General features: G+C 42.2%; 1 protein-coding gene across 1 annotated transcript; it reads right to left on the bottom strand.

Moving 5' to 3' along the window:
• Positions 1–110: 110 nt before the first annotated feature.
• On the bottom strand, positions 111–25,318 carry LOC124798144 (transcription factor MafA-like). Its single transcript, XM_047261423.1, has 2 exons — positions 24,183–25,318; positions 111–216 (listed from the first exon to the last, which is right to left on the bottom strand). Exons 1-2 carry the CDS (start codon positions 25,316–25,318, stop codon positions 111–113), a joined length of 1,242 nt encoding a protein of 413 aa, XP_047117379.1.
• Positions 25,319–25,653: the final 335 nt, after the last annotated feature.

The raw sequence follows: 25,653 nt of genomic DNA, 5'->3' as shown, positions 1-25,653 counted from the left end.
CTTTCTAATCTCACAATGGTAAGCATTTCATAATCGTTATGTGTCATATGTACAGCGCCAAGAATTATTAACAGTTTAACAGAGTGAGATCAGTAGAACGCTTCGTTCGCTCAGTATGCTAATTTTGTTTTTCTTCTCGCAGCCAAATCCTGAGATGCCATCCTCGAAGCCAGGGCAGCAGCTGGTTTAACATGAACAGTAAAGGCACCTGATAACCTTAAAAAAATTAAAAAATTTATTTTATCTTTAACATAATCTAGACCAAGCCCACGTGGTACTCGAGCTGCGGCAGTTAGGCGGATGGCGCCCGAGTCTTGCTCGTGCTGTGCGTAAAAATTCGTAGCTCACATTGGCTCTACTGCCCCCTGCTGGTAGCCAAGTAGACTGCACGAGGAAGGATCTCTGCACTGCCCTACGACATGGCTTTCGAATTCTGAACTGTCAGTACCCTGCAAAAGCGCATTGTATAACTCTGCTCTGTGTTGAATCTCCTCTTTCCTCCGTCTCCTAACTGTGCCATTGTTGGCCGCTGCTCGCATTCTGCATAGTTTTTGCATTGGAAACTTCGAAGATAGTGGGGTTTTCACTAGTCTGGAAAAACAAATCGGAGAATTTAGTTCAGAAGCGGAAGTTGATGATTCTGTCACTGATCCAGATTTCTGTATGCTCAAGTAAGTAATAAATAAAAGAAGATAATGAAGATGAAGCGTTTGAAGTACTGTCTCGCCTAAACGAACGTTTGGAAATCATCTCTGGTAGTAAAAAATATCATAAAAAACCACATCAAACACTTGTCTCTAAAGCGCGATCCGATGTCAACAAAAGGCAGGAGGGAAAAACGTGCCGAAAAGAGTCATCCTGGTGGTGTCCAAACTGTGATACAGTTTTTTGTGTGGCTGAATTTTTCAAAAGCTGCTACACTACAAATTATGTGTAATAACGGCATGCACAATGTTTTTTTCAGGATGAAAACATAACTCCGCAAAACAAATGCCTGCTAATTGTAGCCGGCCGGGGTGTCCGAGCGGTTCTAGGTGCTACAGTCTGGAACCGCGCGGCCGCTACGGTCGCAGGTTCGAATCCTGCCTCGGACATGGATGTCTGTGATGTCCTTAGGTTAGGTAGGTTTAAGTAGTTCTAAGTTCTAGGGGACTAATAACCTCAGAAGTTAAGTCCCATAGTGCTCAGAGCCATTTTTTGCTAATTGTAGTATTTCATACAATAAGATTTTTAAGATTACATAAACTAAGCATCATTTCAAATGAAGTATCCTACACATTTATGGCATTCACAATTACAAAGTGATAATTCTAGAGGAATGTGTTTAGAACAGCAGTCCAGTCACTCCGTCCAGGCCAGTCTCGAATCTGTTAAACTGGTAACTCGTAAATAACTCCAGCGCGATACCAGTAAATTTAAATTACCACCTTGTGTGTCCCTGCCTCTGTTTGCCTGGGCACTAGGTACATGCCTCGTGAAATATGGTAAACGAACCTCAGAAATTCGAAAGTTACGTTACTAGTGTCTTCATGGTATGTCTTTTAAGGATTCCTATTCGCAATTAATAAATCACGCTTCATGAATAGTTTTAAAAAATATTTTTATATCACTTGATGTACAGTGAAACTATAACAGCAACGATTTTTGCGTCAGTGTTGTTCACACTGTCGCCATATTCTGGAAAACTTCATCAGCTTTATATTTTTATTATTAGTGACCTAACTGACGTTATTTTGGTTTCAAGTTCAATAACAATACGAGTATACACAAGATGCAAATTCTAACGGATCTATGCGTTGCTTTGAAGTTAGTTTTTGTATAAAAGCGGCGGACGGTCTGAATCTGCAAAGAAGCTATGTGAAGGAATGTGAATGTAATGATAACCTATACAACCCACAGTAAAGCACCGTGGCGGTGGTTTAATACTACGTACTTGTGTGTTTTCGTCTGACGTGCGTCACCTTATGTTTGATGGCGACAGTGTTTCAAAAGACAATTACTTCGAAATTTTGAAAGAGTGTTTACACAGTATTATTAAGAACTGGTTGTCAGACCGATGTTAAATTCTCCAAAGTAAGAACTACACTCTTCACGCTTACAAAACAAAACAAAACATCTCTCTCATATATCAGACCTGAAATATTGCTTGTTCACCACACTTCTCTCACTTTTCTGTCTTCTGGCTGCTGAACTTAAAGACACATAGCATCAAATACGATGTTCTTGAAACAGTGTAGACAACGACAAATTTGACTGAGCCTGCCACGTATATTCAACGATTTCTGATAGGAAGCCTCTGTTGAAGCTACGCAACGCTGCTTCTCATCGAGAAACACGAAGCCAGCAGTGACCCAGGGCACTTGGCCGAGCAAGTGGGTCCCAGATCATGACTGTAGAGTGTGTCTGCTGTGGAAGATATTCAAATTATGGATTTATAATATATGTCATGACGATTTCCCGCTGAACTGAAGGATCATCAAAAATGTAAACTTTCTAATGAATTTGTCTGCCAAATGTGCTGATCAGAATTTTCTGGTATGGAAAACCAGATCCAGTACACTCGCAACCCTTTGTAAGATACATATAGCAATAAAAATGAGTAGACTACGAGGAAGAAACCTTATCTAGAATTGTTCTCATTTCTAGACGACCTTTATAATAGTTAACGAACAGTACCTGAGGAGGTATTTTGTTTGACTGCAAACATTCAAGTAAATCTGTTGAAAGCTCTCTCTCCGTCTCTCTCTCTCTCTCTCTCTCTCTCTCTCTCTCTCTCTCTCTCTCTCACACACACACACACACACACGCACACACACAAATACAAATATACAAATATTACATTTTAGCAGCTATCCATATCACTTTCTAATTCGTAATCTTTCCATTATTCCAATATCTGTAATTTTGTAATATTTTTTAAGGGTGAAGCGTGTGATGGAGCAAAGTCTTCGTAAAATAGCATACCAGCTCTGAAAGTTTTTATGGTCTTGTTTCCTGTAAAATGAAACTCTCTTTCTCCTACGCAGTGACAAAGGACGCCTACAAAACCAGTCCGTACAAAAATGCACATGTATTTTAAGTTAATTTTAACATAACTCACCAGAATGCTACTATAAACGCAAGTAATGAAACTGTTTACGGATATTTGGTTATTTCATTTGAGAAATCGTATTAAAAGGAAAATTTTTGAATGTTTTGCATGCCATGAAAAAAGATGAAGCTTTAACATAAACTTCAAAACTTTTAGCATACCTCCGTATCCAAACGACGATCCTTGAAAAATTTTATCAGCTGAAAAACCATGTTCCGTGGAACTGTAAGAGTGGTGGCAGCAAGCACTATAGATTATCGGAGAAGAACTGTATTGTGTCGGACTGGTACAGATGATGAAATATGTGGAATTTAAAAACGGTGAGTCTGTGTAATAGAACCTAGGGATATGACTTTCCGATAACTGGTCACGTGTGTAGTATGAATCAATTAAGGGTGAAGTATCATGATTAGACTGTAACGCTTTCTAAAATTTTCATCCGTTATACAATATTATTTGATTCTCTGTTCCATAAAACGACTTTTGAAGCCTCAAAATCAAAAAGCACATTAACAAGACCCATTAGACTAGTCAAAAGTAGCAACAATTGTAACAATTCCGACATTAAAATAGGAAGTACTAATTGAAAACGTTAACACAAGAAGAGGAGTCAATCAAGAAATGTAATTGACATCGACTACAGAACACTCATCGAAGCGACTGTACCCTGAGAGAACAAAGATGGTGTACACTGAAGTAAAGTATGCTACTGACTGAGGGCTGAAAATAGCGGTTGTAAGTGTAGTGGTAGACTATGTCAGGTATTAAAAGCAATGATAGAACTATACAGGAGGAGAAACCGCAAAATCCTGCTTGTTATTCTCCTAAAAGCAAAACTCATGCAAATGGTGCGGAACAACCAGTGACAAAATTCAAAACATAATCAATTCTATAAAGGGAAGGAAGATTAGGGTTTAACATCTACGACTTTGAAGTCATTAGAGACGGACCACGGGATTAAATTGGGGAACGGCAGGGGAGAAAATAGGAAGTGACTTTTTCAAAGGAACCATCCCGGCATTTTTCTGCAGCTATTTAAGGAAGCTATGGATATCTGAGCAGAGACGGCAGGGCTTGAACAGCCGTCCTTCGCAATGCGAGATCGACTGGAAACACACGAATGTATGGTCTACAGAAATTAGCGGACAATACTTAAAATTCGCAATCCTCGGTTAAAATGAGAAGAAACTCTTACACTGATAAGGGACCGGACATGCTTAGCCTCCGAAACACAAAACGTTAATATGCGACTCCGTTTTATTTCGCCGCCACAATGAGTAACGAAGACACTAGAGAACACCTCGTGTAGAGAAACATACCTCGCATGTTTTCACTACTTGCATACGACGCCATTGTTTTTATGGTTGACAGGCGATGCGCAAATCGACGGCCTGACAGCACACCGCAGAAATAAGGTCAGTGGGCTTAAGCCGGATGATCGTAGAAGCAAACAAATTCTCTCATCTGCCCACTGAACAGGATATGAAATACTCAGGTGCTCACGTACATGCACGCTGAAATGCGCAGAATCTTCATCGTTCTTGCTGTCCAGCCTTCGAAAGACTATAAGTGGTGTGTCGTTAAAGCGATCAGGAAGTATTCGTACAATGCAGCATATCGCGAGAGTAAAGCATACGTGGTTCAAATGGTTCAAATGGCTCTGAGCACTATGCGACTTAACTTTTGAGGTCATCAGTCGCCTAGAATTTAGAACTAATTAAACATAACTAACCTAAGGACATCACACACATCCATGCCCAAGGCAGGATTCGAACCTGCGACCGTAGCGGTCGCTCGGCTCCAGACTGTAGCGCCTAGAACCGCACGGCCACTCCGGCCGGCCATACGTGGTTCGAATTACATACTAAGTGTATTCTGATACTTACAGAGTACCCTGTTTACATTATTTTTTGTTGTTATTTTTACATAAACTAAGAGCTCGGTAAGTGCTGCGTTCTGTTCTCGACACACTCTTGTATACGTCAGACAGGCTTTATCACCCAGTTTCAGTCATTGACTGAAAACTGGTATAAAGAACACGCGAAAAATAACAACATCAGTTTCGGATTTTATGAGGAAGCCCCAAACCTCTGCTTGAAAACAAAATGAAAAGTCTGTAGACCATATCTGCTTCAGCTTTACATACAGAACGAACATCTAACTAAAAAAGATAGAAAAAAAATTAGATGGATATCGTAGCAATTGAAAAGTGGCCAGCAACATATAAGGGGAAACGGATTTCAGTATGGCGTAAAGGACAGCTAACAGAACACTGAAGTTTCGATGGATAGGATATTTCGAACGAAGATAATTTAAGAGATGAAGCAACGAAGCTTAAAATTGGTGACCATACAAAGTAGAAGAGAGAAGGAAGCGGATTTTCTGGATGCGTACGAGGAATTTGTGTCGCCAACGATAGGGCGAGACAGACTCCAGTAGCAGACGAAGAAACTGGAGCTAACAACAACAACAATGTCGAATCACAGATACTTCAATGCTCCACACTGAAAAACTGCATAACAGCATTTTTAATAGAGACCCAATGGAATGGTTTTGAAATGTTTGTAGTAAATGTAAAAAAATTAAAACTGCATCACGTTTTTCGGTTTTACGCACAATAACAGCTATAAATGGGAAGACAAGATTGCCCTCGCCGGTAGGGTGCTTTCATCACAGCAGTGCTTTAGCAGACGTGATCCTACTGGTTTTAAAGAATCCGCCCGCATTATTTCAAGGGCCATCAGAGCCCAACAAATACTACATGTAATAAGTAAGAAAGGAAGAGTCATGGATGCACTCGAGGAACTGTAAATATACATGATTGCTAAAAGAGAGTGCGAGGGTCCATTTAGTTTATAAATTATCTCTTCGCTGGTCTTAACCTCAGAGAATTCTGTGATCCTCCGAGTCGTTGATAAACTCTTCTTAAGTCTGTAGAACTCAGCTACTCTAATATGTATGAAGGCTTTTATTATGCGTTAGATTACAAGCATGATATGAAATTAATGAGTTAGGTACATCTCGTTTGAACAAACTCCAAACTTCCAAAGTCAAAAACAAGAGTATATACATCAGCATTTACATTATTAATCTTCCGGAAATTGGAGTTCCAAGACGTCATGATTTATGCAGAAGACTCTTTGCCGCCTCTGACCACTCCACACGTCATGACGCCAGTCACCGCTGGACGGCACAAAGGTCATGCGGAGTACCTCAGACAAAAAAAAGTAACAAAACAAACGGAACAAGATCCGAACCTTACCAAATCTTCCCAGAAAATAGCTGAACTTTTAACCTCTGTACAATTTTTCCAGATGAACAAGTGAACAGATATTCTGCTTATTTAGCCTGTTCATCTAAAAGTATATTCAAAATTGGCACGAGATTTCCCCATCAGTCAACGAAATGATTCATTTTCAAGAACTTTGGCCACAAAACATCTCATAAATCTCTTACCCTCACAATAGCGGGACAATATATTGAACGAACAGTCAGAATTATATAGCATGAGATTTTTACAGAATTTTAGCCGAGTATATGATGAAATGAAAAGGCATAAATGTTGTCCAAACAGTTTGCAATCATATTTTTGTTATTACTGTATGTGACAACTTACTATTTCGGCAAATTTGTGAAATTTTTAAATTTCGATTCTCGAAATTGTTGTTTTTATAGTCTGACTTCATTTTATACAAGCACTTACTACATGACATGACGTAAGCATGAACGTATTTCTGTGTGCCACGTGGAACACGTGTATGACATCAATTTGAAATATACCGATAAACCATATATAATGGAGAGGCACCATATCCCCGGCACATATTCACAGGTACCATCAGCTGGGCGGCAGTCACTGTATGTCGTTATATCTTTGGACAGCTGTTTACTGTAAACTGTACAGAGTCGAATCGACCTGCGCAGATCTATATTCTGTGCGACATATTATGAGATTTTATGTTTACAAACTTATTCCACCCTGAGAGTAATGTTATTTTAAAGCGTTGACGGATATGGAACGTTGTTTTAACTTTTGTTTTCAGCGGTTACGTACTAAAATGACTAGTATATCTTTGTATACACTCGCAAAGGGTGACGGTGTAAATTCACGAATATAGGAGTACGCGCTTGAAAATGGCAAACAGCTGAAATCAGCTATATAAGAGCCAAGATGGAATATGGAAATGTCACTCCATTGGATGTATAATGCCCTTATCTTCCTCCCACGTTTGAACTGACTCGACCAGACGTTTACATCATTGGTGGGGATTTACTTTAACGTGATCACCTAATCACGATTCGGGCTGAAATTTTTTCTATTAACGAATCGTTGGCAGAGGTGAAAGACAAGTGAGCCTCAATATCTAAGGAGGTTTGTGTCTCACAACAAATCCAGCGTTCTGTGACTCGCTTCCCAGTCGCTCCTGAAGTTTGTTCTGTTACATGCACCTTTCTTTCCCCCTGGCAGTGACTGATTAATGCATGAAAAGCCACGTTAAATCTTGGTTCAGAGTGCACGTTAACTTGCAGTTCAGCTGTAATGGTACCATGCCTAGTAAAGCACTGCGGTGTTCAAACCAACCACAAGGTTTACCATTTCCTTAACCAAAACGGCTGTGTTTTGTTATCCAAACGATCCTTTTCCGCCCACAACAACATGTTACAGCAAAATCAAAAACTGTGGCTGCTCAACTTTAACATCGTATACGAAATCAAAACACTTACAGAGACCATGTTTTCTTCACGAGACCTGTGTGGTATTTTATAGCCTGCTAAATTTCCATTTTTCCCGGAGCGTTACTCTGATCACGTAACCAAAGAAACTGTGGAAACTCGTTTTGTAGACGTTCTATAGCAGCCAAGACTTAAGACGTCTCGGTAACTAACTATGCCTAGTTGATTTATTACTATCATGTAGTGACACTCGGCGATTTTATGAACAATTTGCGACAAAGCGGCTTTTCCCTACTATATTATTAATATTACATCCCTCCCTTAACACGCGGACGTTAAAAATTCTTACCACCAACGTCTTCAACTGCTTTCGGTTGGTGGAATGCTTGCTCATTAATAAATCTTATTTTACCGATTCAAGTACTTTTTCAGATGTGACTGTACATACCAAAAAATAAAAGCTATTCCAGACTCCAGATGAATGTCTCAGTCAAATGGTACTAATGCTCTGTTTCGACAATTTATATTTTCGCGTTTCCCCCTCACTCCAAATACAATGGAAGTAGGATTGCAGGTGAACTGCTACTAGCAAAATTAAACTGCCAAAATGCCTCAGAACAAAACACTAACTCCACAGTATAACAAGGATAACGCTCGTTTGACTACATTTCCTGCAAACGTGACGTCATTTTGACGTCATGGCGCAGTATCAGTGACCGCATGATCCTCCATTGACTTTGCGATACGTGAAGGATATGAATGTTATTGCTCCTCGATTAACCTGCAACAATTTACACTGTCCTCATAGATTCCTGCCTAACCACACACTCGAAAGACCGTACATAGTTGTAAAAAAAAAGCCAATTATTTATGAGAAGGAAAAACATGCATTTTTATTGTTGTTTGTTTCAGTCGCAGCAATTTAAGCTGTCCTCCGTTCCTGCCTAAAACGTACTCGGAAATCGCATAATATTTATTTCGTCCTCCGTTCTCAGATCAAAGTGATTGTAAATAACATCGAATATTGCAAAGCGTACTTGTATTACATTCATAAGAAAGTCCCAGGACGTGTTGACAACACTGACATAAAAAATAAAATTGCATGTGACGGGATGCGAACTCACAACTCTCCGCACAACGATGTCCATTACGCTACCACTTAACTATGCGTTATTTATTTCCTGTCTCGGATATCACACTCTCTCTTGAAGGCTTATATCGTTGATGCGTCATTAAGTGACATTTAATGGTGACATGTTTGTGATAAATTTTCAGTGCTCCTTTGCTTTGAAGCGGCTTACTGCAGATTGCAAAACAATCGTGTTACATGCTTCATTTATAAATTATTGCGATAATAACTCACTCACGAGAGAGCACTCTTATATGAAGGCATTAACCGTCGACAAATCATTATGTGACTTTTTATTATAGCAATAATTATAATGAATCATTCCAAGAATCATATGCTTTTGTAAATCTCCAGTACACGAGCATGGAGTCTTGTGGGAGGCGCGTATGGAACACTAACTAAAGTCGATAGCCGATTATGCGGTCGCCGACATTGTGTGTGACGTCAAAATGACGTCACGTTCGCAGGAAGTTCTATGAAACGAGTGTTACCCGTGTGACAATCACAGAGTTCACAATATACCATGAGTCATAGACGTTACTTCACAAAGTAACGCTAACATTTATAGCAGGTAATTGATTTGGCGATAAACTACAGAAATTTATGTCTCATTGTTAATAAAATAAAGGAAAAAACAACTACCATTACACTATAGGAAGCAGCGCAACGCTTCAAGGTGACCAGGTCCACCCTTGGTACGTTTCAAATGCTGTGATAATGGCACCTGCATCAGAAACAAACGCACAGATTAAAAAAGCTGCCCCTCCGTTCATGTTGGTAACTGGTGACGTGGTGACATGAACCCTGTTTACTTGCCCAGTCCATACTAAAATAACGCCAAGTACTTATAGGACTCTCCGTGACACGTTATGCTCCGAGTTACCTTAGAAACTAAGAGTTCCGGGTTATTAACAGGCTGTAAAACACTTGTGTGCCTCGCGAAGAAAACCTGTACAGTCTTGTAATTTTTTTTAATTTCGTGGCGTAAAGGTAAAGGCGAGAAATCACTACGAAACGTATAGAGTATTATAAAAGGATTCTAGTACAATGTGTACGCCGAAACAGGCAATAACTAAATCCACGCACAAAGCGTATCCTCATATCCACACCATGCGTTTCCACCTGTCGTAGATGGCGGCTGGTACTCTTCATACTCAAAGATACTTGTGATTTCTGTTCTAAAATTATAAATTATAACATTTCCGTTCCCTCAGACGTATACAAATATCATCCAACTGTTAGAAAAGACTCATAGAACGAAAAAAATATAGCCATTTACTTTCATTCTGAATAGACAAACCGATGATACGCTAAAATGAATAACTTCCCCATACTGTTGTTGAAGTTCTGAATAGAGACTTTTAAGGAGACCCTCTTAAATATGCAGGGCCATGATTATGAACAAGTTGCCCAACAATCGCGTGTTATCTTAGGAGACATCATGCAACAATTAGCACAGAGATTATATCTCACTTTCATTTTATCATTTAGTCTCTGGTATGGAGAATCTTTTGCTGTCTCCTGATTCATCAAGGTACTTGTCTGTCAGGATTCCGAAAAACCACAGAAAGCTATTAGGGATACCAAACCACCGCCCACACACAGAGTGAAAGACAACGGAATTTACGTCGGTAAGATCTAAGAGCAACCTCACGTATCCGGACAGATTATTCTTTAATTTTGTTTAAGTACGCGAGTTTAAGTACGCGAGCATTTTGTTTCCCGTGGGCTGGGTTTGAAAACGTAGCATGGCATAAGCGAAAACGAATATAAACACGAATTCATCTAAGATTTCGGGCGAAGCAACGCGCACTGGCACTTACCTGCAAAGTATTGCTGGCGGCTAGATTCAGAAACTGCGCAAAATTGGATATGAAACACATATATTCGATTGAAAACAAAATGTGATGCTAATGTTGTGTTATTTCGCCAATGAAATGATAAAGATCCCAGTTTGAGACCACCTAGCATTCTTTCGTGGCTTTGTTACTGGAAACGTACCTGACGAGAAAGGACGGAGAAAAAACTGCAATGATTTCTCCTGAAGGGACTGCGCCTTCCTAATAAAGGGCTGTTGGTGAGACTTTTCCATATATGCCTAAAAAAGCTTTGTGGAGATCAAGCAGGCAAATTTCAATACAGCCTACACGATTTTTATGACGGTGTTAGCCTCGAATGTATAGAATCTCTTTTTTTCGTTAGTAAAAACGGCATCATCGTAAATTACTATTGGTGAGGGGCCCAACAGTCTAGCTGTATAATGATCTTCTGTTAAATGCTCCTTGAGGAATATACTTCACAGGAGGCAAATTTAGAATAAAATAACCGAAATAACTTGAATTAATCGGGTACTGTGTATATCTACGTTCCATGTGACTAAGAGTATGGTGCTATCGAAATTAAGGGAAGGAAATACTTTTTCTTAATAATCACACAGTTACTGCCGTATCACAATAGATGTATGAATACATTTCTTTTTTTGGCCGAAAGGAATTGATAAGAAGAAAATTTTCGATAGCAAAACCTGTAAAACACGATTTTACATATCGGACAGAACATCAGTGTGTAAGCAACGTGCCTAACAGAAACGCTTTGGAATCGTCTCGGACCACTGGAGTTGTCTGCGACAAAATACGAAGTCGCCCTATATTCACCTTCACAGAATCAGATATAAAGTCAAAAGTACATGCCCGGTCAGCAGAATTTTCCCTTTCTTCATACTGTATAACACCCGGCTGCCCGTTTCGTCGCGGACAAGGAACACCATGGCACTGTGAGTTCTTTTGAAATATTGCACATTTCCTCATCTACTGCAGCTCTGCATGTCAAACCGTCCATGATGAACACACAGTGTTAAACTATGGTTACATTAACAAAAACGTTGAATATAAACTCGTTGGAAACGAAGCTTAAATGCTAATTTTATTAATTCCTGAATTGAATGGTTTCATAAACAGGCATTTTTGAAGATGTAGCAACGTTCCCAGTCATAGTAAATCTGTTTTATACACTTCAGTGTACCAAGATTTACAACTTTCGTCACAGTTCAGGCTCGATCAATGGTGTGTACTGGGACAGTGGCGCTTTTGCCTGTGTTTGCTAGTGAATGAAACAATTTCACTGTACCAGTCACCATGCTCCCTACTGACCGATACTGCGTGTTCTTAGGGAGCCTTTGATATTTTCCTGGAAGGTATTTCCGTTGTCGTGTACTGCTTTCGACCAACCAGTGATGTTCTGAACACATAAACATTTAAACAAATAAATTAAGAAATGCTATACTCGCAACATTTTACTAAAGAAAAGAATAGAAAGATGAGATCCTACACACCTTACTTACTGTGTAAATGATAAATACCATGTGTACAAGCAAATTTCTTTTATTTCTGTTAGTATAGAGTTAGGCGTGCAACGATTCACTTTTAGTTTTTTTTCTCTATCCTGTTACGTACATTTTCTGATGACCTCACCATGACCAGGAGTGGTACGTGTGCGTGACTACAGAAACAGCTGTCATGTACGCACAGTACAACGTAAAGGTACTTGTTAACGACTGGCATGTATATTATTAAACGAAAAACGGCAGTTATAAAATGCTACAGGGAACAAAATGAATGGCTAGAACGTATTATAAACCACAGTACTTGGTACCAAACTTTGACTTTAATATTCCTGGAGAGTTAATACGTATGATGTATAAAGGTTTGACAATGACTATAGTCCAACCATATAAAAAAGCGTACTTGCGTAGGTACAACGTCCTTTGAATATACTGTGCAGGTGACTTAAAACGTCAGTCAACACGCTTAGGATAAAATGAAGTGTTTCGCAGAGGATGTGGTCCTTTGGAAAGTGTTGGTTAAACGTGAAGGTGCAATGCACCATATACTGGAGAATATGATTTATTTTCGGTATAACCTTGATTAGAATACTCTGTTCTGTTCTCAGATATCAGTAGTTTAAGGCCAAACTTTTCTTTTGTTGTCCGTACTTGTGTATTAGATTAATTCAGAATCAGAAAGCATTCTGTATTGTGTTATACGAAGTTAACGTTTCGTACTGTGGTTTACCGTTACCAAAACGACCAAATTCGTAAGAGATTATTATAATAACTCAGAGATGAAGAACAGACAAACCTGTAGAGCTACATAAAATTCTTCGAACTGAAGACCACAACAACACCAGTAAGTAATATGTGGAAGCCACAAAGCAAACAGCTGCGTATCGCAAAAACAAAAATGGTAAATGTTGAAATTGTGTAAGAAGTTTTTGGGACAATTCGCCTGCAACGTCTCAAAAACCAGCTCGTACGACAAACGCACAAATTTTTAATATTATGTTGTTATGTCTACTTGAAGCAAAGGCAAAAAAAAACATTTTAGGGCTCAGCCTACATTTCATATTTAACCTAAACTACGAAGCAATAGTTGAACTGTTACTTTAGTCAAAATGACAGCCTATTAATCAGTAGAAGCCCTAAACGTGTCGTTTATTATCACAGGTAGGAATAATCTACACGCAACACAAAACTACAGTTGATGCTACTAGCCGCTCAGTAGAAGAGAAGTAGTCACTGAAGACAAGGTCAATATTCATACACAGCAGCTGATTATATAAAGTAATAGTCGTAAAGGTAAAAATACAGTGACAGTGTGAATTACTCCTGGGCACCTCTTTCAATTAAATTAGCAAGTGGAATTCTCATTTTCCAACTACATTAATTCCTAGAACATTAATATTAAAATTCGTCTAAAATCATTTCGATAGATTATGTTATTATCCTATCTACTACGGTATATTGATAATTTTTACTTATGGACCGTCTGACAGCAACTGAATAAAACACAATTTTAGTGCCATACGCGTTTCGCCTTTATTTTCTGCAAGGCATCATCAGTGGCAGGTTGCGTGGACAATTTCTTACATATTACGCTCCTGTTGCATTTTATGTGTTGTTCTTCTTCTTATGAACGCCAATTTGCGGTTTTCTTCCACATTCAACAGCACTGTGAACTGAACGCTTGTTTTAATGCGATGTTTTGGTTTCTGTTGCCGACAGTCGGCAACAGAAACCAAAACATTGCATTAAAACAAGCGTTCAGTGCATAGTGCTGTGGAATGTGGAAAAAACCGCAAATTGGAGTTCATAAGAAGAAGAACAACACCAAAAATGCAACAGGAGCGTAATATGTAAGAAATTGTCCACGCAACCTGCCACTGATGATGCCTTGCAGAAAATAAAGGCGAAACGCGTATGGCACTAAAATTGTGTTTTATTCAGTTGCTGTCAGACGGTCCATAAGTAAAAATTATCAATATACCGTAATATTACACGCAACTGAGGAAGACAGGATTACAAAAGTTGAAGATATCCTATCTACATTTTGTAGCATTGCTTCATCCCCAAGGTTTCAGCTGGCTTTTGAATGACCTTCATTGCGACGTCATAGCGACAGAAAAACTTATTTGTGGGCATTTACAGAGAATTTTAAATGAAGAAATTGTCTTACATATTCAGCTGTACTTTCTTCAATTTTCCTTTCTAAAAAATTCTCAGTAAACATATACCCATTTCTGTGTTGTTAGCATCAATACAGCCAAGATGAACTTACGCTTCAAAAAGTATAATGGGTCTTAAAATAAGTTACTTTAACGATATCGGGCTGATTTCATCAATGATTTACCGTTCATTTCACTGTCGTATATTGCCAATAAAAGTCATTGTGTCTAAGTCATCAAATAAGAGGATACCTTTCTCTTGGGATCGGCCGATCCCGGTATAACATGTCACCCTGGAATTTTAGCTACTTGATACAAAAACGTTATTTCTAATAAGTTTCTGACGTCAGTAACTGGCGCTTAATTACGTTATTTTTTCCGGTGTTGTTATCAATCATAGTTATTACGATACAGTCCATAGTGGACGTAATTTTTCCTACTTTGTATGAGAAAAAATGTAACTTCTTTGTTTGTGTACATATCTTCAACAATCACTCCTTCCCTTGGTGAAGTTACGAAAACAGTCTGCATGTAACTGCTAATTTTTTGTACTCGTTTGCTAACAAAAATGTAATTTTTTAAAATTCGTCAGTAGCGTTATAGTGCGACTTTTTTACCACGTATTACAACAAGAGGAGTGTTTCTATAACTCTATATTACTAGGATGTGAGCAATTATTGTATGTAAGAGAGATACACGAAAAATAAGAGATTTGTGAGATAAAACCGTCCAAAGACCAGTCACTGCCCACGTGGCGATACGAAGAAGCAGAAATAGACATGGATGAGTCAAAGGGCGACCAACCTACAAATATCGACCAGCAAAAAATGTGAAACTTTTCCATCCCTACTCTCACGTCCTCTATAAGACATAGCATTCTAGTAACATAGAAATATCGAGATCTCATACGGAAAACCAGTACTAAGCAAATATGGGAAAGATTAAAGGTAGAAGAACACACAGTGAATCCTTATAAGGGTAACAGACTTGAGAACAGTAATACAGAAAGAGAAGAGGGATAGTTGAACATGAGATACGATATATGGTACTGCGAGAAGAATTTGAAAGAGCACTGAAAGTCTCAAGTGGAAGCAAATCACCTGGAATAGACGACATCAGCTCTGAATTATTTATATCCTTGGGAGATCCAGCCATGAGAAAATTATTTCATGTACAAGATATATGAGAGGGGAATACCTTCAGGCTGGAAGAAGAATATAATAATTCCCATTCCGAAGAAGGCAGATGCTGACAGCTGTGAATATTATCAGACTACCAGTATAATAAGTCATGGACGCAAAATATTTCCAAGAATTATTTACAGAATAATAGAAGAACTGCTAGAAGCCGGTCTCGGATAACATCAGTTTGGGTTAGGGAGAAATGTAGGCACGCAGGAGGCAATACTGAGCCTATGACTTACCTAGAAGATAGGCTGAAAAAAGGCAAACCTACGTCTACAGGATTAGTAGAGTTAGAGAAAGCTTTAGAGTGCTGTCTACATTACACTCTCTGAAATTCTGAAGGCGGCAGGGGTAAAGCAGAGGGACCGAAAGGTTATTAACAACTTGTATAGAAACTAGATTGCAGGTTTGAGAAACGTGACAGGGAAGCCACCGATGAGAAGGGCGTGAGGCAGGGTTGTAACATTTCGCCATGCGTTTCAGTCTGTACCTTGAGCAAGTAGTAAAGGAAACCAAATTGAGATTTGAAAGGAGAGATAAAAACCTTGAGATTCAACGATGAAACTGTAATTTGTCAGAGACGGTGGTGAAACTGGAAAAGCAGGTGAACGGAATGGATAGTGTCTTGAAAAGAAGTTGTGTGATGAACATCAAGAAAACCAAAACATGTAGCCGAAATATATCAGGTTATACTGAGGGAATTAAACTGAGAACTGAGACACTAAGAGGAGCAGAAGAGTTTTGGATTTGGGCAGCTAAATACCTGATGATGGCCGAAGTAAAAGGGATACACAATTGAGACTGACAACAGTAAGAAAGTTATTTCTAAAAAACAGCAATATATTAATATCTGATATAAATGTAAGTGCTGGGAAACTTTTTGAAGGTATTTCTCTGTAGTGTATCCTTCTATCGATTTGAAACGTGGCCTATGGGCGATTAAGGGAGGCCGACCGGGGTGGCCGAGGGGTTCCAGGCGCTACAGTCTGGAACCGCGCGACCGCTACGGTCGCAGGTTCGAATCCTCCCTCGGGCATGGATGTGTGTGATGTCCTTAGGTTAGTTAGGTTTAAGTAGTTCTAAGTTCTAGGGAACTGATGACCTCCGAAGTTAAGTCCCATAGTGCTCAGAGCCATTTGAACCATTTTGATTAAGGGAGAAGAGAATACAAGGTTTTGATATACGACGCTACAGACTAATGTTGAAGATTAGATGGGTAGATAGAATAATTATTGAGGAGGTACTAAATCGAATTAGTGAAAAAAGAAATTTGTGGCTCAACTTAACTAAAAGAAGGAAGCTGATAGGCCGCACCCAGACGTACTATCGGTTTGGTAATGGAGGGAACTGAAGGGAATGAAAATAGTAAAGGGAGATGAAGGCATGATACAGTAAGCAGGTTCCAATAGATGTAGGATACAGCTGTTATTAAGAGATGCAGAGATTTGCACAGGATAGACTCGTTCGGAGAGGTGCATCGAATCAGCCATCGAATTGAAGGCCACAGCAACAACACAGAAACAAGCACGGTCGATATTTTTAAGTTTAATGGGAACGTTTTAGATTAGATTTTACCGTGACTGTTACTGATATCATTTTAAACTACTGTCAACAGTCACAATTTATTTTATTTCGACTACCCGTTTCAGAGTTTTAAGTCTCCAACATAATTGTCTTCTACTGTTGAACTGTGTGGCAGGCTACACCAAAGTCGTACACTCAACATACATACGACTGATTACTTCACGTAAATCGTGCTCATGAAACGAGTAGAGGAAATAAAATAAGGTGCGACCTTTTACAGTTAACTTGTAGTTTTCAGAAGAACGATATGCTGAATGCAACACTAATAGCAATTATTATTTTTATTAACACTTGCAGCTGTGTATATCTCGGTATGTACCCACAGCAGTCCAGTTAACCTAGTTAGTAAATAGTTCATTTAGTAACGTAAATAAAACTGAATTCGCCTGTAGTCACATACTGCTAGTTAGGTAACTGACTGTGTGAGAGTAAAAGAAAATATTTATCTAAACATCGTTAATGCAAGAAAATACGAGTATAATAGTTGTTAGAAAAATAACTTCCTGCTTTATTTTAAAAGTAGCTAGCCTATTTTTATATCAGCTAAAAATACTTAGAACTGTTGTAATAAAGCATTAGCAGTCGGTAGCACTGCCTCTGGATTCTTGGATTTGTCGTCGCCACAAAACTCGCTAACGTAAAACAACAACAAAACAGTGAATTAGAAAAACACTAAAGATGATGCAAATGGTTGTTACATTACTTCTATGAAAGCTCTATATGATGATACTTGCTAAGTTTCCAGTGCAGAACCACGGTAGACTAAACATGTTCTGTCGGTGAAACATTGACTGTACGTATGCGCAGATAGCAGTGGCTACGTGACAAACGCAATATTTCGATAGGTAGACCGAATAAAATCATGTTTTGACATTACTGCGTAGCCTACTTGCTGAGAAATAAGGCAGACTATTAGTGGTAATGCTGAACGTAAACCTGAAGGATTAAAAGCCACCGACAATCGGCCTCAAGGCAGCCAGGAGAACGTGTTTCCAGGTCGCGCGACAAAGGAACAAACAGGAAATGTTTCCAGTGGCGGCACAAAACGCCGTAAACATGAAGCGCTGGAACCTCAAGGCAAGCGACTGACGGTACCAAAGCGAGCTCTGTAGTTTGGCAGTAACAGAAGCTGTAATACAGTCAGTAGTGACTCAAGGTGTACAAAGTCGATGGCATCGAAAAAGGCGTTAACATTTCCACACTTTCCACGAGACAACGAAAGTAGCCTAATTTATGTACAGTACTGAAAAAACCTGTGTGCATACAGGTAGAAATATGACAGCCAATACCAGTATTTTTCACCCAGACCATTTCTCAAGAACTATTGTTTCTTGCCCAGCAATTTATCATTTCGGCGAATTCCATATGCGACAGACTTGTAGTGTTGAGAAGCAGTGGTGCAGTAGCGGAAGTGAGCCACTACAAGGAAGACGCTTGTATTTTAAGCAAATACTTTTATTACTTTGTATTTACATTAGATCATTCTCAAGGTATTTAACATATAATAATTTGAAACACAACCATGATCTCATATGTACAAGATTAAGCACCCTCATTTACATCCGTGGTCCGGAATGTTGTCTTCCAGAAGATGTATGCAGGGGGCACAGTCTTTTCCGAACTCTAGTATTAAGGACACAGTTCAATCGCACAAAAATGGAATATGGAACCGATATTGGTAACTTCTGTATTTCAAAAACGATATTGAAAATATTGTTTAAATGGTTTTGCTGTTTGGAGACAGCCTGAAAAATCAGAGCGATAATGCTTCACAACTGAGCAAAAAGAAACACAAAGTTCACAGAACAATTTAATTTTTGTCTACGTACTTCTTCTACACCATTCAGCTGAAAATTACTGCAAGTCTTAAATAAAAAGTTTTCTTTTCAGTACAGTTGCATTTTTCAAAATCGCATAGTAAAGTAAATATCTGTCGATTACAAAGGAAAAATGTGTTCGATTCCTTACACTATATCTAGGGATTGTAAAAGTGGATAACCTTGTAGATGTGACTCATTATATTACTTACTCCAGTAATCAGACAGTGAAAAGTGCATGCCGACAACTGACACGTTATTCTGTAGCGCCTTAGAATCTACAAAGTACGTTCCAGTTCTCAAGGTCTCAAATCATATACTCATACACTCATTCGGTCCCAAGTACTCCATTAACGAGATCTACAGCCGTGTAATCTCTCTGAACTAAGCAAACAGACGTCGAACAAAGATATTGTAGCTAAACCCGTCTAAGTAAAGGAAGAGGTGAGTTTTGGACTTGAAATCGCAACACCTATTGCAACTGGAAATTAAGTACATTATTCTCTCACAGGGATAAAGCAGTGTGTGTTAAAAATACAGTTCAAGATACTGCCTCTTTAAAAATCTAAAGAAGTTCCAGTAGTAGAAATGTTCGAACCCGTAATATCTGATATACACTGTGTCTCAAAGTCCTCGTTCACCATCAGCGGTGAGATGCGTCACTTCACACGCTCACGTCCGTGTCTCTATGTCCGTCACTGAAATCAGCGACCGGGCGGTCCCCAGGGGGAAAGTCCTCCAGTTCGCGAAGGCTCATAGTGGCCACTGGCTCTCTTACGAGACAACCCGCTACGAGGGAGGGGCGAAATGCAAAGTGTGAAGACACAACTGACCCGAGAATCACGCACCCCTCTCAGGGTAGGGTAATAGCTGCCTTTCTTATTCTGTCCGCCAGAACTGGGATGAAAAAAGGTCGTTTGTTTTCAGTGTGGGCAGCACAGATTCCAGCAACTTCCGAAAACGCACGAATTTTAAGTCTCTCCTTGCATTTGTTGCTCCCAATCCCTGATGCAAGAAACGTAATAAATTGTTCCGCACCACTTTTATTATACTGCTAACTCTTGACACGTGAGTAGTGGGCTCAAGTACATGAGAGAGAGAGGAAACTGTCTCACCTAGATTGGAAAATCGCATTTTGTTTCCATGGTGGATAACTGCAGTTTTCAATTACTTCCGAATAAAGTGTGGCCTAAAGGAGCTACGTAGCACCGGCAGCTTTGTACGCCTGAAAGTCTACACACCATACGGAACAAAAAGAGAAAAAAAGTTATAAAATCGTTCTCCGTTTCTTTGATTGTGCTGTGACTCTTGACAAATGAGTAGTCATCTTAACGAAAAGGAGTGTGAAAGTTGGCAATGAAGACCCCCTGCTGCTCTCGTGAGTATATTGAGAAATGAAACTGTTTCGTAATCTAGCAGTATCGCTGGGAAGAACATGTGCGGTTTTGTGCCGTAGCGAAAGCAACAAAATTCTGAAGTAATAATAATACCAATTTGTTCAAGTCGTAAAGAATCTAAAAATTTTGAATTTCTCTACGAAAGCTCCGCTTTGGGTCTGTAGCTTTCTTCCGAAAGAAAATTTTGAGTAAAGTCATCAAATTACGAAAGAGACGGGATTGAGGCTACGGATGACGTGGAATTTGGTAAATTTGTTATCTTTTTTATTGTTATTATTAACAATAGAGACGCTCTGCAAACAACATGCGCTTTACAAATTGGTTCACCTGTTTCTTAAGTGGCACTAAAGTCGTCGGTGAACGAGAATTTTGAAATTTTTTTTACGTATGAAGCTTCTAAGATGTAAGACTATTAAGATTTCCACGTGTTTCCGTTTCGCGGCTTGCCAAATAGCAAGAATATACTCAGTGCCAACAATGTACTCAGTGCTTTGAGGTGACGGAAATTCCAGGGGCCATATCGCAAAATGCGAACGAGTTCTTCTTTGCGAACAGATTTGTCGACGACTTGCAGGAGGTTACTAGACCCTGTACTTATGCACGTACGCGCATCCACGCAATGAAAAGGCAATCGCCCATGCTGCGCATTTACGAAGAGCTAGCTGCGTAAAAAGCTGTTGAAATGGTGGACAGACATCTAAGTAAATAGACGCTTGCTTATCAGATGTTCAATATAGTTGACGATGCTAATTTTGCGTACAGTATTTGTACTGTAGACAACGAAGTGCTACGAGATTTTAGCCTTACTTGAGAGAGATAACCTGGTAGGCATACCGAAGGAGACGAAGAAGACTGGAAATGAGGGAATGAAAGATTAATTCCCTTATTTTTGTAACATATTAGCAAAGAACTGGATACGTGTTCCACTGAAAGCTCAGCATCGGTCGTCCCCGTAGTTCCGTGAGAGTTGCTTCGTCAGAGTTGGCCCCCTTCTGCCCTGAATACTTTTGTAAGTCAGTCGAAATATTGTGTGCGGAAGTGAAATCTTAATTCCAACAGGCACTTAGAAGCACTGATTCCGCAGTCTTATTAGCAGCAAACTCTCCACACTTTCTCCGAGTATCTGTAGCTACTTACAGCCTAAAATTTTGTTTCGTGTCGTTTCATGTTCTCAACTTTTTTCCCCGTTAGAACTCTGTGCTTTTCAACAGTCGCAAAGAGATAAAGACAATGATTCGTTTCCATTAAGCCAGCCTCTGAGAATGTTGACATAATGTCTAGTAGTGAGATAAAGATTTCCAAGAAACATTCGGCGCTTTTATAGAAGAAAACAGCGGCTCATTGATTTCTTTTTAAGACATCTGAATTGTGTTATGTGGCGCTGCCATGCTCGCCAGCGAATGTTTCTGGAAGATCTGCTTCTCGCTCATTAACAAAACAGAAAGCGTCTAGTGTAACACGTCCGAGACTACGTGGGTAGAAGGATAACTACAGCGCGTAATGATCGATCAGTATTTGGTAACTGTGAACAAATTTGTTGGTAAAGAAGAAGTCACAAGAAGTGCGTAAAAGGACACGCCAGGTCGGCTGCAGCTGGTGGCAATGTGCTGTCTTGCCATGTTCACAAACTGCAAGAGCAATCTCACCAGATTTCCCTCCATTCTGTCTTAGCAGATCTGAGTATGGACAGGTGGTTCACTCCCGTCTTCCCATGACGCACCGTCTACCAATCACGCCATGGATTTCATCCAAACAACTTTCGCATGTAAATAATGAGTTTCTTTCGGGTAGGTTCCACAGTTGTGCAAAATTTTTCAAATAAAATTTCCGCTTTTGATTGTAGTTACTGTTTATTTTGCTCTGTTGACCAATATCGGCTGTTACGCCGTTTTGAAGTGGCAGTTGACGTACACTAGGGCAGGCCCCCAAGCTCTCCAGCTATATGGCAGACAACAAAAAACTTTCGAAAAGTAGTCATGTAGACAATTTGTCTAAAAGTAAGTTTCATGTTTGCCCACCATATGTCCGATCAGCTTGTTGGCATGTGCGTGGGCACGTCAGACCACCACTTCGGAATGCTATAATAGTCGGAATTAGTCGATACTGCAAAACAGCCAGTAAATACAGTGGAAGGCGGAAATGTAATTTGAGGAATACAAAACATTTTTCACAGGGCCCGAAGTATGAAGAAAGTAAATCGTGGATGAACCTTGGGGAACCCTACAAGGAAGTAACAGAGACGAAAGACCGAGTACTCACGTGAACTGAGAATCCTGCTACCTAGGCACAATGTCTTCTAGGAGCCAACCGCTTTGAGGGTGCCGTATCAACAAACAACAACAGCCCTACTCGTCCCCATCTGATGGTGCGAGCGGCGGCCGTGCTCGGGCTGCAGCGGGACTTTAACTTAAAAAGAAGACTGTTTTCAAAACATTGCGCAGACGAAACATAAGCGTCATCAAGACGAACACGTCAATTATCACACCGAGGGAATCTGAGCATCCAGTTACGAAGGAAATGACTTGCGAACGGGAACTTCCACCAGCTTTATTTCGCTTTTATATATTTACCTTAAAGTTTTGTTACGCGAGCAGATTCGGTGTCACAGCTACCCCATTCTCAAGTGTTCATTCACGTGCACAGCCAAATTGTTGAGCCGCTCGAAAGCTTGGCTGAGTATAAGAAAGAGTGCTTGAGGATGACGTTGCGGCGACACGGATAACTAGTCGCGAAAAAATGAAACATAAATAAATAAAATAGAAAAAAATGGGATCTGGTACAACTTCTGTTCCAAAACTCTGTATCAGTTTCGTGACCGCAAGCAGTGTTCCCATTCTAGAGTAATGGAGAAGATCATTGAAAACTTGGAAGTTATGGCTGTCCGAAATCACAGCTTTAGAGGGGTGCAAAACTGTTGTGTACGTAGGTAGAGTTTTGGAGAGGGCTGACAGTGCACGAAATTCTCGGCAAGGCCACAGGGAAGTAGCCAAGATGAGGGACATATTTGATGTCGTTCAGTCAGAACCGTTTTCTGCCCTCCGTGAGGAAGCGCGAATATCAGAGCGGCCTATGGACAGACGAGGGGACACTTTCTGGAGACTACTCTTTACCGTGTCGCGCACACCTTACGAGAGCAGCCTCGCAGGGCGCGTCGGAGGTGGCGTAGTCGTGGCTGACAGAGACGAGGAGCCGACTACTCACGTGTACTGAGAATGGTAAAAAGTAGGCGGTACGCGTTTTAGGACCTAACCGCTTTGACGACCCCGTATTTTGCGCACAATATTGCGACAACGATCGTTGCCGAATTCATCTGGTGGTGCCACAGCAGGCCATACTTTCTCACTGGACTCCAGCGAGGCTGACACGTTACGAAGAGGACTAGGTCCGATTTCAAACCATTGTGCACAGGGAGGAAAGCCTCAGCTCGAGTGGCCTCTAGACAGTCACGCCGAGACACTTAGAAATTACGGGTATCCGAAATTACGGCTTTGGAGGGGTGGCAAGCTACTGCTTACGCAGGCAGAGAGGTTTGGTGCGTGAATCTCGCGGCAGAGGGGATCACTCGACCTCGTCCACTGGGAACTCCGTCCCGCCCTCAGTAACGCGGAGGAGGCTGCAGAGAAGTAGGGGCCACACCTGGAGTCCACTGTTTACCGTTTCCGGCACTCCTAACGGACAGACGCGTCGGGAGGCGGCGTCGTGGCGGCGGCGCCTCAGGACCAGGCGGCCCGCGCCGCTCGCTGACGTCACATGTAGAAGTCGGCGGCGGCGGCGGCCGGTGAGGCGGCGGAGGCGACGTCGGCGCGCGGGGGCGGCGCGGGGGCGGCGTGGCGCAGCTGCTGCTCGAGGCGCTGCTTGTACAAGTCTCGCTCCTGCGTGACGCGCGCCAGCTCCACCTTGAGGCGCTGCAGCTCGGCCACCAGCGTGCGGTTGGTCACCTCGAGCTCCTGGCGCTGCTGCAGCCGCTTGCTGCGGCAGTTCTGCGCGTAGCCGCGGTTCTTCAGCGTGCGCCGCTTCTGCTTGAGGCGCACCACCTCCTCGCGCGGGTAGCCGTGCAGCTTCTTGTTGAGCTCGCGCACCGACAGCGACATGAGCGCGTCGTCGTTGAGGATGTCCTCGGTGGAGGAGGCGGTCGAGGCGGCGTACTGCGGCTGCGGCGGCGGCGGCGGCGCCAGCTCGTGGTGGTGCTGCTGGTGGTGGTGGTGCTGCGGCTGGTGGTGGTGGTGCGCCGCGGGCGACACCGAGCCGGCGCCCAGCGGCCGCACCGGCACCTGCTCCTCGCCGTGGTGGTGCCCGTGGTGGTGGTGGTGGTGGTGGTGGTGGTGCGGCGCGTACTCGGCCAGCAGCTTGCGGCAGCCGCCCGCGATGACGGAGGTGGCGCCGGGAGCCCAGCCGGCGGCGGCGAGCACCGGCGCGCCCTGCGGCTCCATCATGTTGTCGGCGGCGCAGTTGGGCCGCAGGTCGAGCGGCTCGGGCGCCAGGTAGCGCACGGCCGACTGCGGGAACCAGCCCATGTCGTCGGCGAGCGCGCCGGCAGCGGCCACGGCGGCGGCGGCGGCGGCGGCGGCGTAGTGCGGGGGCGACGCGCTCACGGGCGGCGTGTCGGGCGGCGTGCCCGGGTGCTGCAGCGCCACCAGCCCCGGCTCGCCGCCGTGGCCGTGCTGCGCCACCGCCTTCACCAGCACGCCGGCGTGCTGCTGGCCCGCGCCGTACAGCGGGTGCGCGTCCTCCCCCGGCGGCGTCAGCAGGTGGTGCGGCGGCGACGGCTGCAGCAGCGGCATCGACGGCAGGCGCTGCGGCTGCTGCTGCTGCGGCGGCGGCGGGGGCGGCGGGGGCGGCGTCTCGGCGCCCGCGCCCTGCTCGCGCTTCACGGCGCCCTCCAGCCGGTCCAGCTCGAACTGCTGCAGGTACTGGCCCGCCAGGTCCGAGTCGTCCGCCTCCATGGCTGCTCCTGCAAGCACGCCGCCCAAGGCTTCAGGCGAGCGCGACCGCGAACGCGAGCGCTGCGTCTCCGCCTCCACCTCCGCCCCCACCTGCTCGCGGCGCGAGTCTTCCCCAGTGTGGGCTTCGGCGCGGCGCAAGGCCGCTGCCTCTTTCGCGTACCGCACCGTGTCTGCCCCTTAGTTTCCACCCACCACTCTTGTAGGCGGCAGTAGCGGCTGTTCCCCCAAAAACGGTCCGACTAGCTAAGATGACCCCAACCGGCGCCAATAAAAAGACCACTCCGTCGCAAAATCGCCCAGAATAGCGTCTCGACTCTGAACAGTCTCAATTGCAC

The sequence above is a fragment of the Schistocerca piceifrons genome, chromosome 5, assembly GCF_021461385.2.
Source record: "Schistocerca piceifrons isolate TAMUIC-IGC-003096 chromosome 5, iqSchPice1.1, whole genome shotgun sequence".
NCBI classification, from domain to species: Eukaryota; Metazoa; Arthropoda; class Insecta; order Orthoptera; family Acrididae; genus Schistocerca; species Schistocerca piceifrons.
Note: the sequence above shows the minus strand (reverse complement) of the source record. Positions and strands in the feature narration are given on the sequence as shown.